The 13,220-nt window shown below is 43.2% G+C and overlaps 1 protein-coding gene across 2 annotated transcripts in view; it reads left to right on the top strand.

Annotated features, from left to right (window-relative positions):
• Positions 1-13,220, top strand: part of adcy8 (adenylate cyclase 8 (brain)) — an 89,371-nt gene that overhangs the window by 42,413 nt on the left and 33,738 nt on the right. For both annotated transcript variants that reach the window (XM_023396720.2, XM_023396719.2), the window contains exons 4-7: positions 1,127-1,238; positions 2,122-2,249; positions 6,451-6,609; positions 7,889-8,159. In XM_023396720.2, the coding sequence (XP_023252488.1) occupies positions 1,127-1,238; positions 2,122-2,249; positions 6,451-6,609; positions 7,889-8,159 (670 nt within the window). The remainder of the gene's footprint in view (positions 1-1,126; positions 1,239-2,121; positions 2,250-6,450; positions 6,610-7,888; positions 8,160-13,220) is intronic.

Here is a 13,220-nt window from a genome sequence, read left to right as displayed (position 1 = left end):
TGGGTGGGTGAGGCATGGCAGTTTGCTTGTGAAAACTTTCAAGGTAATATTGTGTCTGAAAAGTGAAAGTATATTTCAGAAGAGTGAGTTTGGAGCAGAGAGTTTGGCAGGGGCTGCAGGTGTATTTACTGTTGCCAGTTTCCTCTCCAGTGAAACCACCTGGCCACGGGTTGAACTGTGTACAAACACAGGTGTTTGCAGGTGCACCGGCTGGGCAGACCTCTGCACTGGTTGGAGAATGTTATGTTGAAACAGGAAAAGGCTCAAACATAAAGCGTTGACGCTGTTGTCACTATCATATCATTGTGTAGCTGCCGCACTAAGACTTCCCTCAGCGGTCCCAAACCAGGAACACACACATCTTTACGAGAACATACTGACGGCAATGAAGCGCAGCAATAAGCAATGTGTGAGTCAAGCTCAGTCTGAAGAGGTCTAATCAGCCCAAATACCTGAAAACACCTGTGTGGGTTCACCTGTGAGAACGGGATGAAAGCATCGTTAGTGTCATCACTTCCACCTGCTACCTCCAGTTCCTTCTTCTGATGTAGTTTCACCTTTTCACTCAGTGATCATTTGTTTTCTTTACTGAGCTTTAACCAGATGTAGTTTTTCTAAAATTGACTAAATCCTAAACCTGCCCCTTGACTGTAACTCTCAATATCTGCAACATGTTTTACAAAAACTGGAACATGAGCTTCACATAAAAATGTGATGTGCTCATCGTACAGACTGGTATCAGACTGCGGTGGCCGGGTGGTGTTCAGTAACACCCAGTAAAATCCAGCCTCCTCTTTAACATCCACGCATTCTTCTGAAGCAGTTCTAGCACAAGAGAAATCAAATGCTGACCATTGGTGTATGATGAATAGTAATAATTAATTGATAGAGTCTGATACTGATTCTGCTGTAAGTCTCAGTCTGGATCTGGATCTGGATCTGGATCTGTCTGAGACCTGCAGATCAGTGTCTCTGTAGTGATGTTTGATCAGAGTGAGGTCACAGCTGATTGAAAGGAGAGCTTCACAGGGAAAACACCAACATTTAAATGTAAATGTAAAAGTGTTTTGATGGTTGTTAAAGAACTGACCTGGATATTAAAGTGACATTTCCGTATTTTATTCAGCATTCTTTTCGCAGATGTTAAAGGCTTCACAAACCTCTCCACGACGCTGTCCGCGCAGGAGCTGGTGCGAATGTTGAATGAACTCTTTGCACGCTTCGACCGCCTCGCACACGTAAGTCGCTTAACCTTTGACCCCATTTTTTTTTACCCTAATTTCTTTTTTCTTTTTTTTTGTCAGTGAGTTTTTTAATGATCACCCAGGCTTTAAAGTTGGCTTTGTTTTTTGTTTTTTTTAACAAATCACAACTGTGAGGTAGAGAGACTCTGATTTAGACCAAAACATCTTTTCATCAGTTCAAGGTCCATATTTCCCTCTTCTTCTGTGTTTTATTTAAAGTGTTGATCCATAAGAAGATATATTTGTGGTTTGGAGAACCAAAAACCATCTGAGTGTAGTTTTACATCTCCTCTCTCAGGCTTCTCTCTGGAGCTCTAGTAACAACAGGTCAGTGAGCCAATCAGAAGAGAGGAGGCTCTGAGCCTCTCTTCTGATTGGCTGACTGTTTTCTGAGTGATCCAATAAAAATATAGCAGATTTCAGGTAAACACTCAGAGAAACCAGATCTGGATGGTGGGTCCAGGTGGTTGGGAGAACGTTAGTTTTCCGCACTCTTGTAGAAAAAGAAGTCAAAGCCGGATCTGACTGTGTCTTTTCTGGAGGTCTTCTTCTCCCTCTCAGTGCTCATGAAAGCTAAATAACGACACCAGAAGCCAGGATAAATATTTTCTTCAGAGTGAGTAACAGATTGAATGTTCACTCTGTAAGACTTGTATGTTTGTCTGATATTAGATTGAGGAGCGTTTCAGACCGTCACGCTCGATCAGTCAGGATTTCACAGTCGACACGTTCATGCAGAACTGACCTGACGGGGAAATTGTTTTCACATTTATTTTTTTTTGAATAATTTCTATTTTAGATCACACATGGTGGATTTAATGAGTTAATAAACATGGGGTGTGTTTGTCTGCTGACTGATCCGGCCGTTGTGTTGCAGGAGCACCACTGTCTACGAATAAAGATCCTGGGGGACTGTTACTACTGTGTGTCTGGTCTTCCTGAGCCCAGACAGGACCACGCCCACTGCTGTGTGGAGATGGGCCTCAGCATGATCAAAACCATCAGGTACTTTTCTTCTTCTTCCATACTGTTTCTGTTCACTTATTTTTAACCGCACAGCTGTAGGGATTTCATCTCACTTTTGACTGTTGAACTGTTGAATGAGTTTCCATCATATTTAGACTCTCTGTCTGGTGTAGTGTAGCGATGGTACTATCAGTACATCACTGTGATACTGAAGGAATTACATGGAGTGTATGTGGAGTGGATTTAAGGGTGTGTGTGTATGATGGAAATCAAAGGTAATGACATCCTGGGAAAATCTAAGCCTCACAGAATCTAGAGTATGGAAGCATGCAGTACAGTGCTGTTGCCATAAGCTGTGTCCCGATTCAGCATGCATTGAAGACCGACTAGGCGGTCCCGTTCTGAAGGCTCCCTCGGATGTGGCCGAGAAAAATGTGTCCTCCTTTTCCCAAGATTCATTGCGCGCTGGTAATGAAAATAATACGGCAGCAAACAGAGAGCCTGAGGATTACACCTTTATATGTAAGTATTGCGTTTCAGCTCAGTTCAACAGCTAACCGTACAGCTGTTAAAACCACGGGCCTTAAAAAAAGTTAACATGTTTTCAAGGTTGCTAGGCGACAGGAGCTGCACTTTGCGACACAACGGTAAGGGGCGAAGCGAAAACCCTCCGTAGGCCAGACCGTCTTATTTCAGTTCGGTTGGTGTGGCCCCTGCGTAGACCACGTCCCCTGAAGGATGCGGCCCCTGAACTGGGACGCAGCTGTAGAGTCAGTAGGTTTATTCAGGATACTCCTTGAGCCGGAGTCTTTCAGCCTGTAGTTCATAGTTTGTAATTTAAGTTTGGTGAATCTGCACCAGGAAAGTCAGTCTGCAGTCACTGTTGGATCTAGTGACGATTTCTTAATGGATTTTTATCTGTGATTTATTCATATTGCTGCCAGTGTGTGTGTGTGTGTGTGTGTGTGTGTGTGTGTGTGTGTGTGTGTTCAGAATTGACAACAGTCAGTTTAAGAACCTATAGAATATTGAACTCTGGTCCAGTTGCAGTTCTTATCTGCAAATATGTGGAACCAGAGAAGCAGGACACTCATGGACTGTTTCTCTGTGACTTTAAAGGAATTAGCTTAAAAAAAAAAAGTATTTTCCCCCGAGGTGTTGGACGACAGTGCTGTTATCTGTAAATTGCTTTTATCTTGTTTCTCACGGTGCTCAGTGCAGCAGTTCTGTGATCTGAATGAAGCTTCCCTGCCATGTTTGCAAGAGCAAGAATCTGCCTGTGGCTGCGTTTCTGCAGAATATCAGTAACAAATAATGCATGCAATCACACGCTCCAACCATATCACACATGCACACATCACTGAGAGGGGAGGAGAAACATTTTTAGTGATGGATCGTTTTTTTTTTTTTTTTAAATTACACAACCAGGGCTTAAGAGATCTCATGAGCTCAGGAATCCTGACACATAACTGACAGAGTAATCTTCAGATCATGTAAGAAGAGAGCGCTGCAGCAGAAACAAAGTCTCCAGTCACTCACTCACTCACTCACTCACTCACTCACTCACAGCACACACCCACTGCAGATACTGATACTGAACAGGCTCACAGACAGTGGTTTCATTATGATTACCTGCAGCATTTTGAGCTGAGTACAGGCAGACACTGTGTGCTGCAACACGTCTGCTGCGTCTTATCCTCCTGCTGCACAACATGTCTTTTCTCTGCCTTTTTTTTTTTTGCTGCCGTCACGTGTGAAAAATCTGCGAGACACTGAATCTGTAAACCGCGCGACGCAGCTGTGAGGAGTGAGACGCACGTGTCACGCAGTGTTCCCGCCGTTAGTGTGAAGCTCACTGAGCGCTAATGATTTTATTGCTGGCGTTTTTGACTAAAACAATTAAAAGATGAAATCACTGGCGTTTACTCATGGCGATTGACCGACCGACCGCTCATCAGAAGGTCGGCGGTTCGATACCCGGCTCCTCCAGTCCTCGTATCAAAATGTCCTTGGGCAAGATACTGAACCCCAAATCGCCCCTGATGGCTGTTCCATCAGTGTGTGATGTGTGGCGTGTGAATGGGTGATTGTGGCGTGTATTGTTTGAGCGCTCTCTGACACGACTACTCTGCGTCTTTACATCTGCTCTTCAGTACGTGTCAATGCCAGGAGCAGCATTAAGTCTTTGGTGTGTAACTGTTGCTATAATTAATGAGTGTGAACAGTATTTTTGTTAATCAATCAATCAATCAATCAATCAGATCCCCCCTTCACTCTCTCTGACACACGCTCGCACGCACGCACACACACACAAACACACACACAGTCAACCCCATCTACACACAGAGCACTAAGTGATAAAAACAATAAAAATTGATAAAAGACTAACAGGAACTGAGGAAACACTATCGTGAATCTCATGAATTTGCACTGAGGAAACACTGAAGACTGGAAAGCAAAGATGAAGATATAACGATAAAGATAAAATACTAAAATGCTAAAAAGAGAGGAAATGTTTGGAAGTGAGTAAAACCAGAAATAAAAGTAGAAATAAAATAAATAACCTGAAATAAAAGTTGGGTATTAAAAGGAAAACAGTCCAGTCCAGGACATAGCAGTAAAGCTGCTTAGAATATATAAATAAATAGACAGATAAATAAAAAATATTCAAGAATAAACCAAACTAAATAGGTAGGTCTTGAGTTTGCTTTTTAAAATATCAACACTTCTTGCTGTTAAAAAGGGAAAGTGAGAGCAGCAGAGTGATGAGTGAGTGTGTTCTGTGCACATTTTCAATCCATGCATAAAAATCCTGAGTGGAAATGTTGGATAAGTTGAAATATCACAAAAAAAGTTTGACAAAAGAAGTTGGTGTTTCGACAAAATAAAGAGCAGTGGAAACAGACAGAGTTAAGAAATCATGACGTAGATTAAAAACTGCTAAAAGTAAATTGTGTCTCATGTCACTGTTGACACTGTTATCCGTCTTATGCTTTGAGTTGCCATGAATCACACTTTAAGTTAACAGCGGCCACCGCTGTGTCTCTGACCTCTGACCTCTGAGCTCTGCAGGAAGGGAAGACCTTCCCTGCTGAGTCAGTAAAGTATCACATCACCATCATCATCATCATTATGACTAGCTGCAGTTAGTTTGAGTTTGTTTCCAGCCCCCCCCCCCTCCTGGGTGTTGTTCTACAGTCGACTGACTTAAAGCACCTGTCACAAACTCCCAGGATGCCTTTCACCTTGCATTCATCGCTGCTGTTATGAAGCATGAAATGAGGCCTGGAGGCAGGAACGGGCGTGACTACCTCGTCACGCTTCACACACTTTTTTTTTTTATCAGCCTTGGTTTTTCGTGCGTTTATTGTGCTCAGGGATAATAAAGTATGAAATGAGAAACAAATGAATGAACGAGTGTGAAAAGTTGTTTCTCTCCTCTTTTTCTGGGCTTATTGATACATGTGAAATGTATTGTGTTCATTTCTTGGTGGTTTTGTGAACGACGCTGGTCCATCACTGTTATTTGTGTTCTGTTTCGCCGAAGGTAATTTTCATGTATATTCATTTGCTGACACTGTACACACTGTAGAAGTTACCTCTAGAAAATTTTAGCCCTTTTACTCAAGAGCACAAAACTTAAAGCTCCATGTTTTCCTCTTCTTCTGTGTTTTATTTGAAGCGTTGATCCATCAGAAGATACATTTGTGGTTTTAAGAACAAAAAACCATCTCAGTGTAGTTTTACGTCTCCTCACTCAGGCTTCTTTCTGGAGCTCTAGTAACAACAGGTCAGTGAGCCAATCAGAAGAGAGGAGGCACTGAGCCTCTCCTCTGATTAGCTGACTGTTTTCTGAGTGAGCCAATAAAAATATAGTAGATTTCAGGTAAACACTCAGAGAAATCAAATCCTGCAAGGTTGGATGGTGGGTCCAGGTGGGCGGGGCTTGGAGCATGGCTGAGAGTGGTGACTGTTTTGTTGTGACATCACAAAGTTTCAGAAGTCCTGACGGCTGGTTTTAAGGCTCAGTGTCTGAATACAGGCTGTGTGCATTTCTCTGTGTCTTTGATACTTTCACAGTATTGATATAGAACAGGAAAAAGACTGAATCATGCGCTTTACATTCATTCATTCATCTGCTCAGGATAAATAGATGAATGAACTTCTTGTTAGAGATCCTCCTCCTCCTCCTGATGGTTACTTTGTAAAACCTGAACCAGGCTCATTGTGTTTCCTCCAGATACGTCAGATCGCGTACGAAACACGACATCGACATGCGCATCGGGATCCACTCGGGCTCGGTGCTCTGCGGCGTGCTGGGACTCAGGAAGTGGCAGTTTGACGTCTGGTCCTGGGACGTGGACATCGCCAACAAGCTGGAGTCTGGAGGGATCCCAGGGTGAGTGGACGAGACACACCTCCTCCGGGTGCTGATGCAGCTCAGCTGGTAAACAAGCAGGGTTGGGATCAAATTATGTAAGTAAATAAAAAAATATGAATTGTCTCTTGAAGAAAAACACATTTTTGCCTCAGAGCCCAAACAAAAAAACTAAATATCTTATTCGTGGAGAACTTAGTGAGATAATTTCTTCAGAGTAAATGTGTGCGGAGATGTGCAGATGGGAATAAATTTGTGTTTGTTGGGGCAGTTTAGCACATCGTAATGGGATGTTTTTGCTTTTACCACTTTAAAGTATTTTTCTGCCAAATTATCTTTTTTTCACTCTGATGTTCCTGTTTGGCCTGGAGAGGCAGGACGGGATTACTTCTCTAACTGCTGGTTTTAAATATCCTGCCAGCATCTGTTGTTGAGCCACACTGTAACCCCGACCTGGGCTCTTCATTCAACTCAGTTGCATAACACAGATGGATGAAGCTGCAGTGTCTGAGCCGCAGACAGAAGATCTCCAACTGTCTGATAGGAACATATGCAGGAACATGGTGGACCTGACCTCTGCGTTCAGTGACCTGACACTGTCCAGGATTTCATTCACACCTGCACATGTCACTGATTGGCTGCTCTCCTCTGACTGATGGTGTCACTGTCATCACCTGCAGACTCTTCTAACATACAGACCCTTGTTATATTTGTGAACTGAATGGGAGGATTTGGCTTGAAAAGTAATTTAAAGCTCCATATTTTCCTCTTCTACTGTCTTTTATTCTTATTAAAGAACTAAACCATCTGAGTGTAGTTTTACATCTCCTCTCTCAGGCTTCTCTCTGGAGCTCTAGTAACAACAGGTCAGTGAGCCAATCAGAAGAGAGGAGGCTCTGACCCTCTCTTCTGATTGGCTGGCTGTTTTGTGAGTGATCCAATAAAAATATAGCAGATTTCAGGTAAACACTCAGAGAAACCAAATCCTGCAAGGTTGGATGGTGGGTCCAGGTGGGCGGGGCTTGGGGCATGGCTGAGAGAGGTGACTGCTTTGTTGTGACATCACAAAGTTCCAGAAGTCCTGACGGCTGGTTTTAAGGCTCAGTTTCTGAATACAGACTGTGAGCATTTCTCTGTGGACTGAGGCTTTGATACTTTCACAGTATTAATACAGAACCTAGACCTGATCTATAATCAAACAACACATGGACATCTAACTTTAGACTATATGGGACCTTTAAAGTTGTATTTTTCTAAATTGAAAAATAAATGTAACTGGACCTTCTCTGTCCTGTTCCAGGCGGATCCACATCTCCAAAGCCGCTCTGGACTGTTTAAACGGAGACTACGAGGTGGAGGAGGGCCACGGGAAGGACCGCAACGACTTCCTCCGCCGCCACAACATCGAGACGTACCTCATCAAGCAGCCGGAGGAGAGTCTGCTCACGCTGCCCGAGGACATCATGAAGGAGGCGGCCAGCTCGGCCGACCGCCGCGCCAGCAGCGCCACCTTCAACGAGGCGTCTTGGAGCCCCGAGCTTCCCTTCGACAACATCGTGGGGAAACAGAACGTAAGTCCCGCCGCTTGCCTGTGATTCAAGTCATGTTGTGCACTTTGTCACACTGAAAGAACGTCTGTCTGAATGACAAACCTGTTCTGCAACCAAGGATTAAAACTTCTATTTCAATTTCAAGAAGGACACATGTTAAACTTATACATCTACCAAAATATTTTAAGTTTGGTAAACTCTTTAAGCAAAATGAAACAAACAGCTCTTCACTTTGGCATGAGGAGGTTTGTTAAGACGGACATTTTTTACAGTGCACTGGATCTTCTCACTTGTCTTCGCCTGTTTGTTGGTTGTTCTCCCTTTTTTATTTATGTATTTTTGTTTTCCTGGGAATGAGTGGACGGCCTCCGGCGGAGAGATTGTGTTACCTTGGTAACGCGTCAGCCTGCCTGTCTGTCAGGATGACGAGCTTCTGATTGTGTGTCTCATTGAAACATCCTCCTCATTCCCTCTTCATCTGTCTGCGTTCCTGTCCACCCATAACAACAAATCAGCCCCCAGAGGCGTCATGGTGACATTTTCTGGGTTTTATTTTCTAAGCACAGTGTGTAGAGGATGTGGGTTTGAGCTGCTCATCCCAAAACTTTAGGAATTCAGGAAATTAAAGGCAAACAATATGTAGCTGTAGTGTATGTTTTATAAAATTATTATATTTTGTGCAGCATAAAACCTGAACGCTGTGGACTGTGATCCACTGTCCTGGTCTCACAGAGGACTCTGAATCAGCTGCAGCTGTTTGATCGTTACGGAGGTCGCGTAGTTTAATTCCTGATGTTTATTTTATAATTGCCTTCCAGTGGATGACAAGCTGACTAAGTTCAGCGTGTGCGGTTCACCATGAAGCAGATCAGGCTCAGGGTCAGCTTTATTTATTCACTCTCCTGGGCGTCGTTCCAGAAAAATGTCAGTCCCACGCCGGCACTGCCACAAGTCACTCACAGACTGTTCCCCCCACAATCTCAGACATGTCATCATACATAATATCTCAGGCGAGCGGGGAGGGAGGGGTAGGGGGGTAAAGCTGCATATTCAGGCCATATTTGCATCCTCAGATGGGATTGAAGGGACGAGCTGTTGGAGGACACCCAGCACACACACACACACACACACAAAAAGAAAAACATGCTGCTTGGCCGGGACTCAATGTTCCTCCACCAGAACCAGAACTTTCTACAACCTGCTCCTCCAGGCTGTTCTGGTCTCATCAGAACCATTTCAGAAAGATAGCTAATAAATACATCAGTAGGTTGTTTCAAAGACGCGGATAAAGACAATGCAGATGCTAATTCAGCTATGACTCATGGGAGCAGGACCCAGAGGAGCGAGGGCTTCTTCCTTTGGATGCCTCATTTATGAGCTTATGGGTCTCATGGACTCTGATGAACCCTGCCATGTAATTCATGTTTTGAGGGAATATTGTAGAGGGTAAATTCATCTAAAAGCAGAAATAAAAAACGTGTTTATCAAGTGAATTAAGCACCAACAGATTTACTGTAACTCAGAGGTGAATTTTTCTCTCACTTGTGCCCCCGATGACTGTTTTGACATACTGTATATTGACACTATCAACATGTCTTTATAACATTAGACGTCATTAGTGTTTCTGTTGGATGTCCTGCAGCGGCGAGCTGACTCTCGTGTACGTACCTTCTCCCCGGCGAGGCCTGTCAGGAGCTCACAGCGTTTTGACGAAACGGCGTGTTTGGATTCAGAGGAATGTTATTTCTAAAAAGTGCCACTTCTTTGTCTCTGGCACAATGAAAGCCCGTCAGGACAGTAGTATCAAAGCGCGGCTCTTTGCATATCAAAGGCTCCTCAGAGGAGTTTTGAAGTGTCTTTTATGTCGTTGTGTGACTCTGCTCGGAGCTGAACTTCTCCCTCTCCGGTGGTGTTCTGTCTGTCCGCTCTCCCTTCCTGTTGGTCCCATTCACTTTTCAGCATCACTGGATTCAGGACAAGGTAGAATATTAGGGCATGTGTGTGTGTCTGTGTGTGTGTGTGTGTGTGTGTGTGTGTGTGTGTGTGTGGAGGAAGTAACCGAGGCAGAGGAGTGAGTGAAGAGGAGAAAAAGAGAGGGAGTGTGTGTTGTAGTGATGTTCTGTTACAGTCAGGTCCATAAGTATTTGGACATTGACACATTTTTATTTTTTTATTTTGTCTCTTTACACCGCCACAGTAGATTGAAATGAAGCAGTCAATAGGTGGTTTAAGTCTCTCAGCTTTAATTCAATGTGTTTAACAGAAATATTGCATTAACTGTGAATAATAACAACTACATCGATACATACTGCCCCGTTTTCAGAGGCTCAAAAGAAATTGGACAAACAAAAATTGTAAATATAAGCATTATTTTTAATATTTGGAGGAAAATCCTTTGCAGTCATTCACTTGGCCATTAAAGAATATTCCATTTCTTTGCCTTGAGAAGCTCTTGGGTTGCTTTTGCAGTATGTTTCTGGTCATTATCCGTCGGCACTGTGAAGCGCCTTCCTATTAGTTTTGCAGCATTTGTCTGAATGTGAGCAGATAGTAGCTCTATACACTTCAGACTTCATTCTGCTACTTCTATCAGCAGTCACATCATCAATAAACACCAGTGAGCCAGTTCCATCGGCAGCCATACACGCCCATGCCACAACACTGCCTCCACCGTGTCCGACAGGCGATGCGTTTCGGATCATGAGCCATTCCTTTCCTACTCCACACTTTCAGTTCATCTTTGTTTCATCTGTCCAACGAACCTTGTTCCAAAACCGGGAAGGCTTTTTCAGATGTTTTCAGAAGTCTAATGGCCTTCCTGTTCTTTAGTGTTGCCAGTGGTTTGCACCTTGTTGTAAACTCTATGTACTTGGATTCATGAAGGCGTCTCTCGATTGCAGACTTTGACAGTGACACGCCCAGAGACACACCTCGCCCAGAGTATTCTTGATTTCAGTAGATGTAATGAGGAGGTTTTTCTTCACCAAGGAAAGAAATCTGTGATCATCCACTTTGGATGCTGTCTTCTGTCTGTCTGAGGGTTGCAGCCTAATGATGGCCTCCTTCCCTCGCAGTGACACCTCTTTGGACCGCATGCTGAGAATTCCAGGGACCAAATAGCAAATGCAAATTCAACATTTGTAATGAGCTCCAGACCTTTTATCTGCTTAATTTGTCACGGTATAACGAGGGAACAGGACACACCTGGCCGTAGAACTGCTCGTCAGTCAGTTGTCCAATTATATTATACTATTAAACACCTTGAATTAAAGCTGAGAGACTACACTTAAATCACATATTGACTGCTTTGTTTCCAAATCTATTGTGTTGGTGTAAAGAGACAAAAAAAAGAAGAAAAAAAGAAAAAAGGTGTCACTGTCCAAATAATCAGGACCTGACTGTATGTAGGAGTGTGTGAAAACAATGACATACTTACAGAGTTTGTCCCTCCTACAGTCCAAAGTCCAAACATATTTCATTTATAATTGTGTAAAATGGAGAAAAGCAGAATCTCCTCGCATTTGAGGACAGCTGGGTATCATCTTTGATATTGATACTGATATCAAGACCTTGATTTCGGTACTGATTCTTAATGATACTTTTTTGGATACCAATTTTATCAAATCCATTTTGCCAAAAAATAAAATGACATTAAACATTACGTTACAAATTTTAGCTTGGTTTCTTTACACACTCAAAAGTGTTTGTGTAAATGAACAGCCAATCACCAGCATCATTAGATCTTGGTCCAAACATGCTGCATGCTCATTTGCTCACTGATGCTAATGAGATTTATGCATTTACTCCTCATGGACCTTTCAGACAGGATGGGAGTTTTCGAAAACTTCTAGCAGGACACGTCACTATGAAGCGGGAAGCTCCCGCTGTGTTTACAGTCTAACGTTGAGTGTGCTAAGAAGCGAGTGTTAGCACTAGCTCCGCTAAGGAAGAAAGAAGCTGTGGCAGCTTGGGCTCCATTTCCACAGCGACCGGCATCAAACCAATTATTTGGTCGGTTCATAAAAGTTCGATACCCAGCTTTGCATTTGAGAGAAAGAATGTTTGGTATTTTTGCTTTAATTGATTGATCATCAGTTATCAAAATAGTCGCAGATTAATTTTCTCGTGATCAAATATCTATTTCTTCTACACACACACAACTATACTAAAAATAAATTATTATTTACTGTTGTGTTAAACTGTAGTTGGTGATTGTTAGTATCAACAATAATCTAAATGTGACTCCTTATTCAGCCAGTACAGTGACAGGAGGTAGAGTTATAGTACAGGTTACATAATGACATGGACAATAGGAACTTCCATTAACTGCTGTCTGATAACCGCCATAAAGCAGTGTTTAGTATCTGTGGCCAACCATTATCCTCCATCATCCTGTTTTTCGTTGTGAAGCACTCTGATAACCACTGACATCATATCCTGTCTGCCGCCATGGTCACTGGAAACTGTCGTCCATCCGGGACTGATTGCCGTAATCAAACCCCAGAAGATTCGTCCTCGGATCTCCGGCCCTGAAATCGGACTCCCCAGCTCTGCGGAGGCTCTCTGCACTACCGGCTGAGTGGTTCTGTCTTTACCTCTTTCATGCTTCGCTGTGTGCCTGCTGGCTCCCATGATGCACAGCACTGTCACAGTGCTTTCACCTCAAAGGAGGTTGTGTGTCTCCTCAGAAGACCCACTTACTCTAAACCATGAAATCCAAGCCAAAAAGAAATGGGTTCATTTCCACGTTCCTGGTTTAGTTTCGGCCTGTGTTGGTGCCAGCTTTCTGAGACTAGTGCTTTCAGTTCTGCTGAAGAGAAGCCGTTCGATGTTTAAAATGAGAGGCCGCTCAGTGTCGTTCTGGACGCTCCATTCTTGCGTTAACACTCGCCCTCATTCACTCTGCATCCATTTGCCTGTTCACATTAAAGACTTGCCATATTCAAGGCTACAACACCAATTAACAAAATCATTTAAACATATTCTCTCTGCCATCAGCTCCAGCTCAGCTCCAGTCCTCGTATTAAATCCAATTAAAAGCTTTTATTTTTGTTTTAGATACCACAGCTCTTTTATGTGTTA

The sequence above is a fragment of the Seriola lalandi genome, unplaced genomic scaffold (genome assembly GCF_002814215.2).
Source record: "Seriola lalandi dorsalis isolate HSWRI2012SDOR001 ecotype SW California unplaced genomic scaffold, Sedor1 jcf7180002054982, whole genome shotgun sequence".
Taxonomy (NCBI): domain Eukaryota; kingdom Metazoa; phylum Chordata; class Actinopteri; order Carangiformes; family Carangidae; genus Seriola; species Seriola lalandi.
Note: the sequence above shows the minus strand (reverse complement) of the source record. Positions and strands in the feature narration are given on the sequence as shown.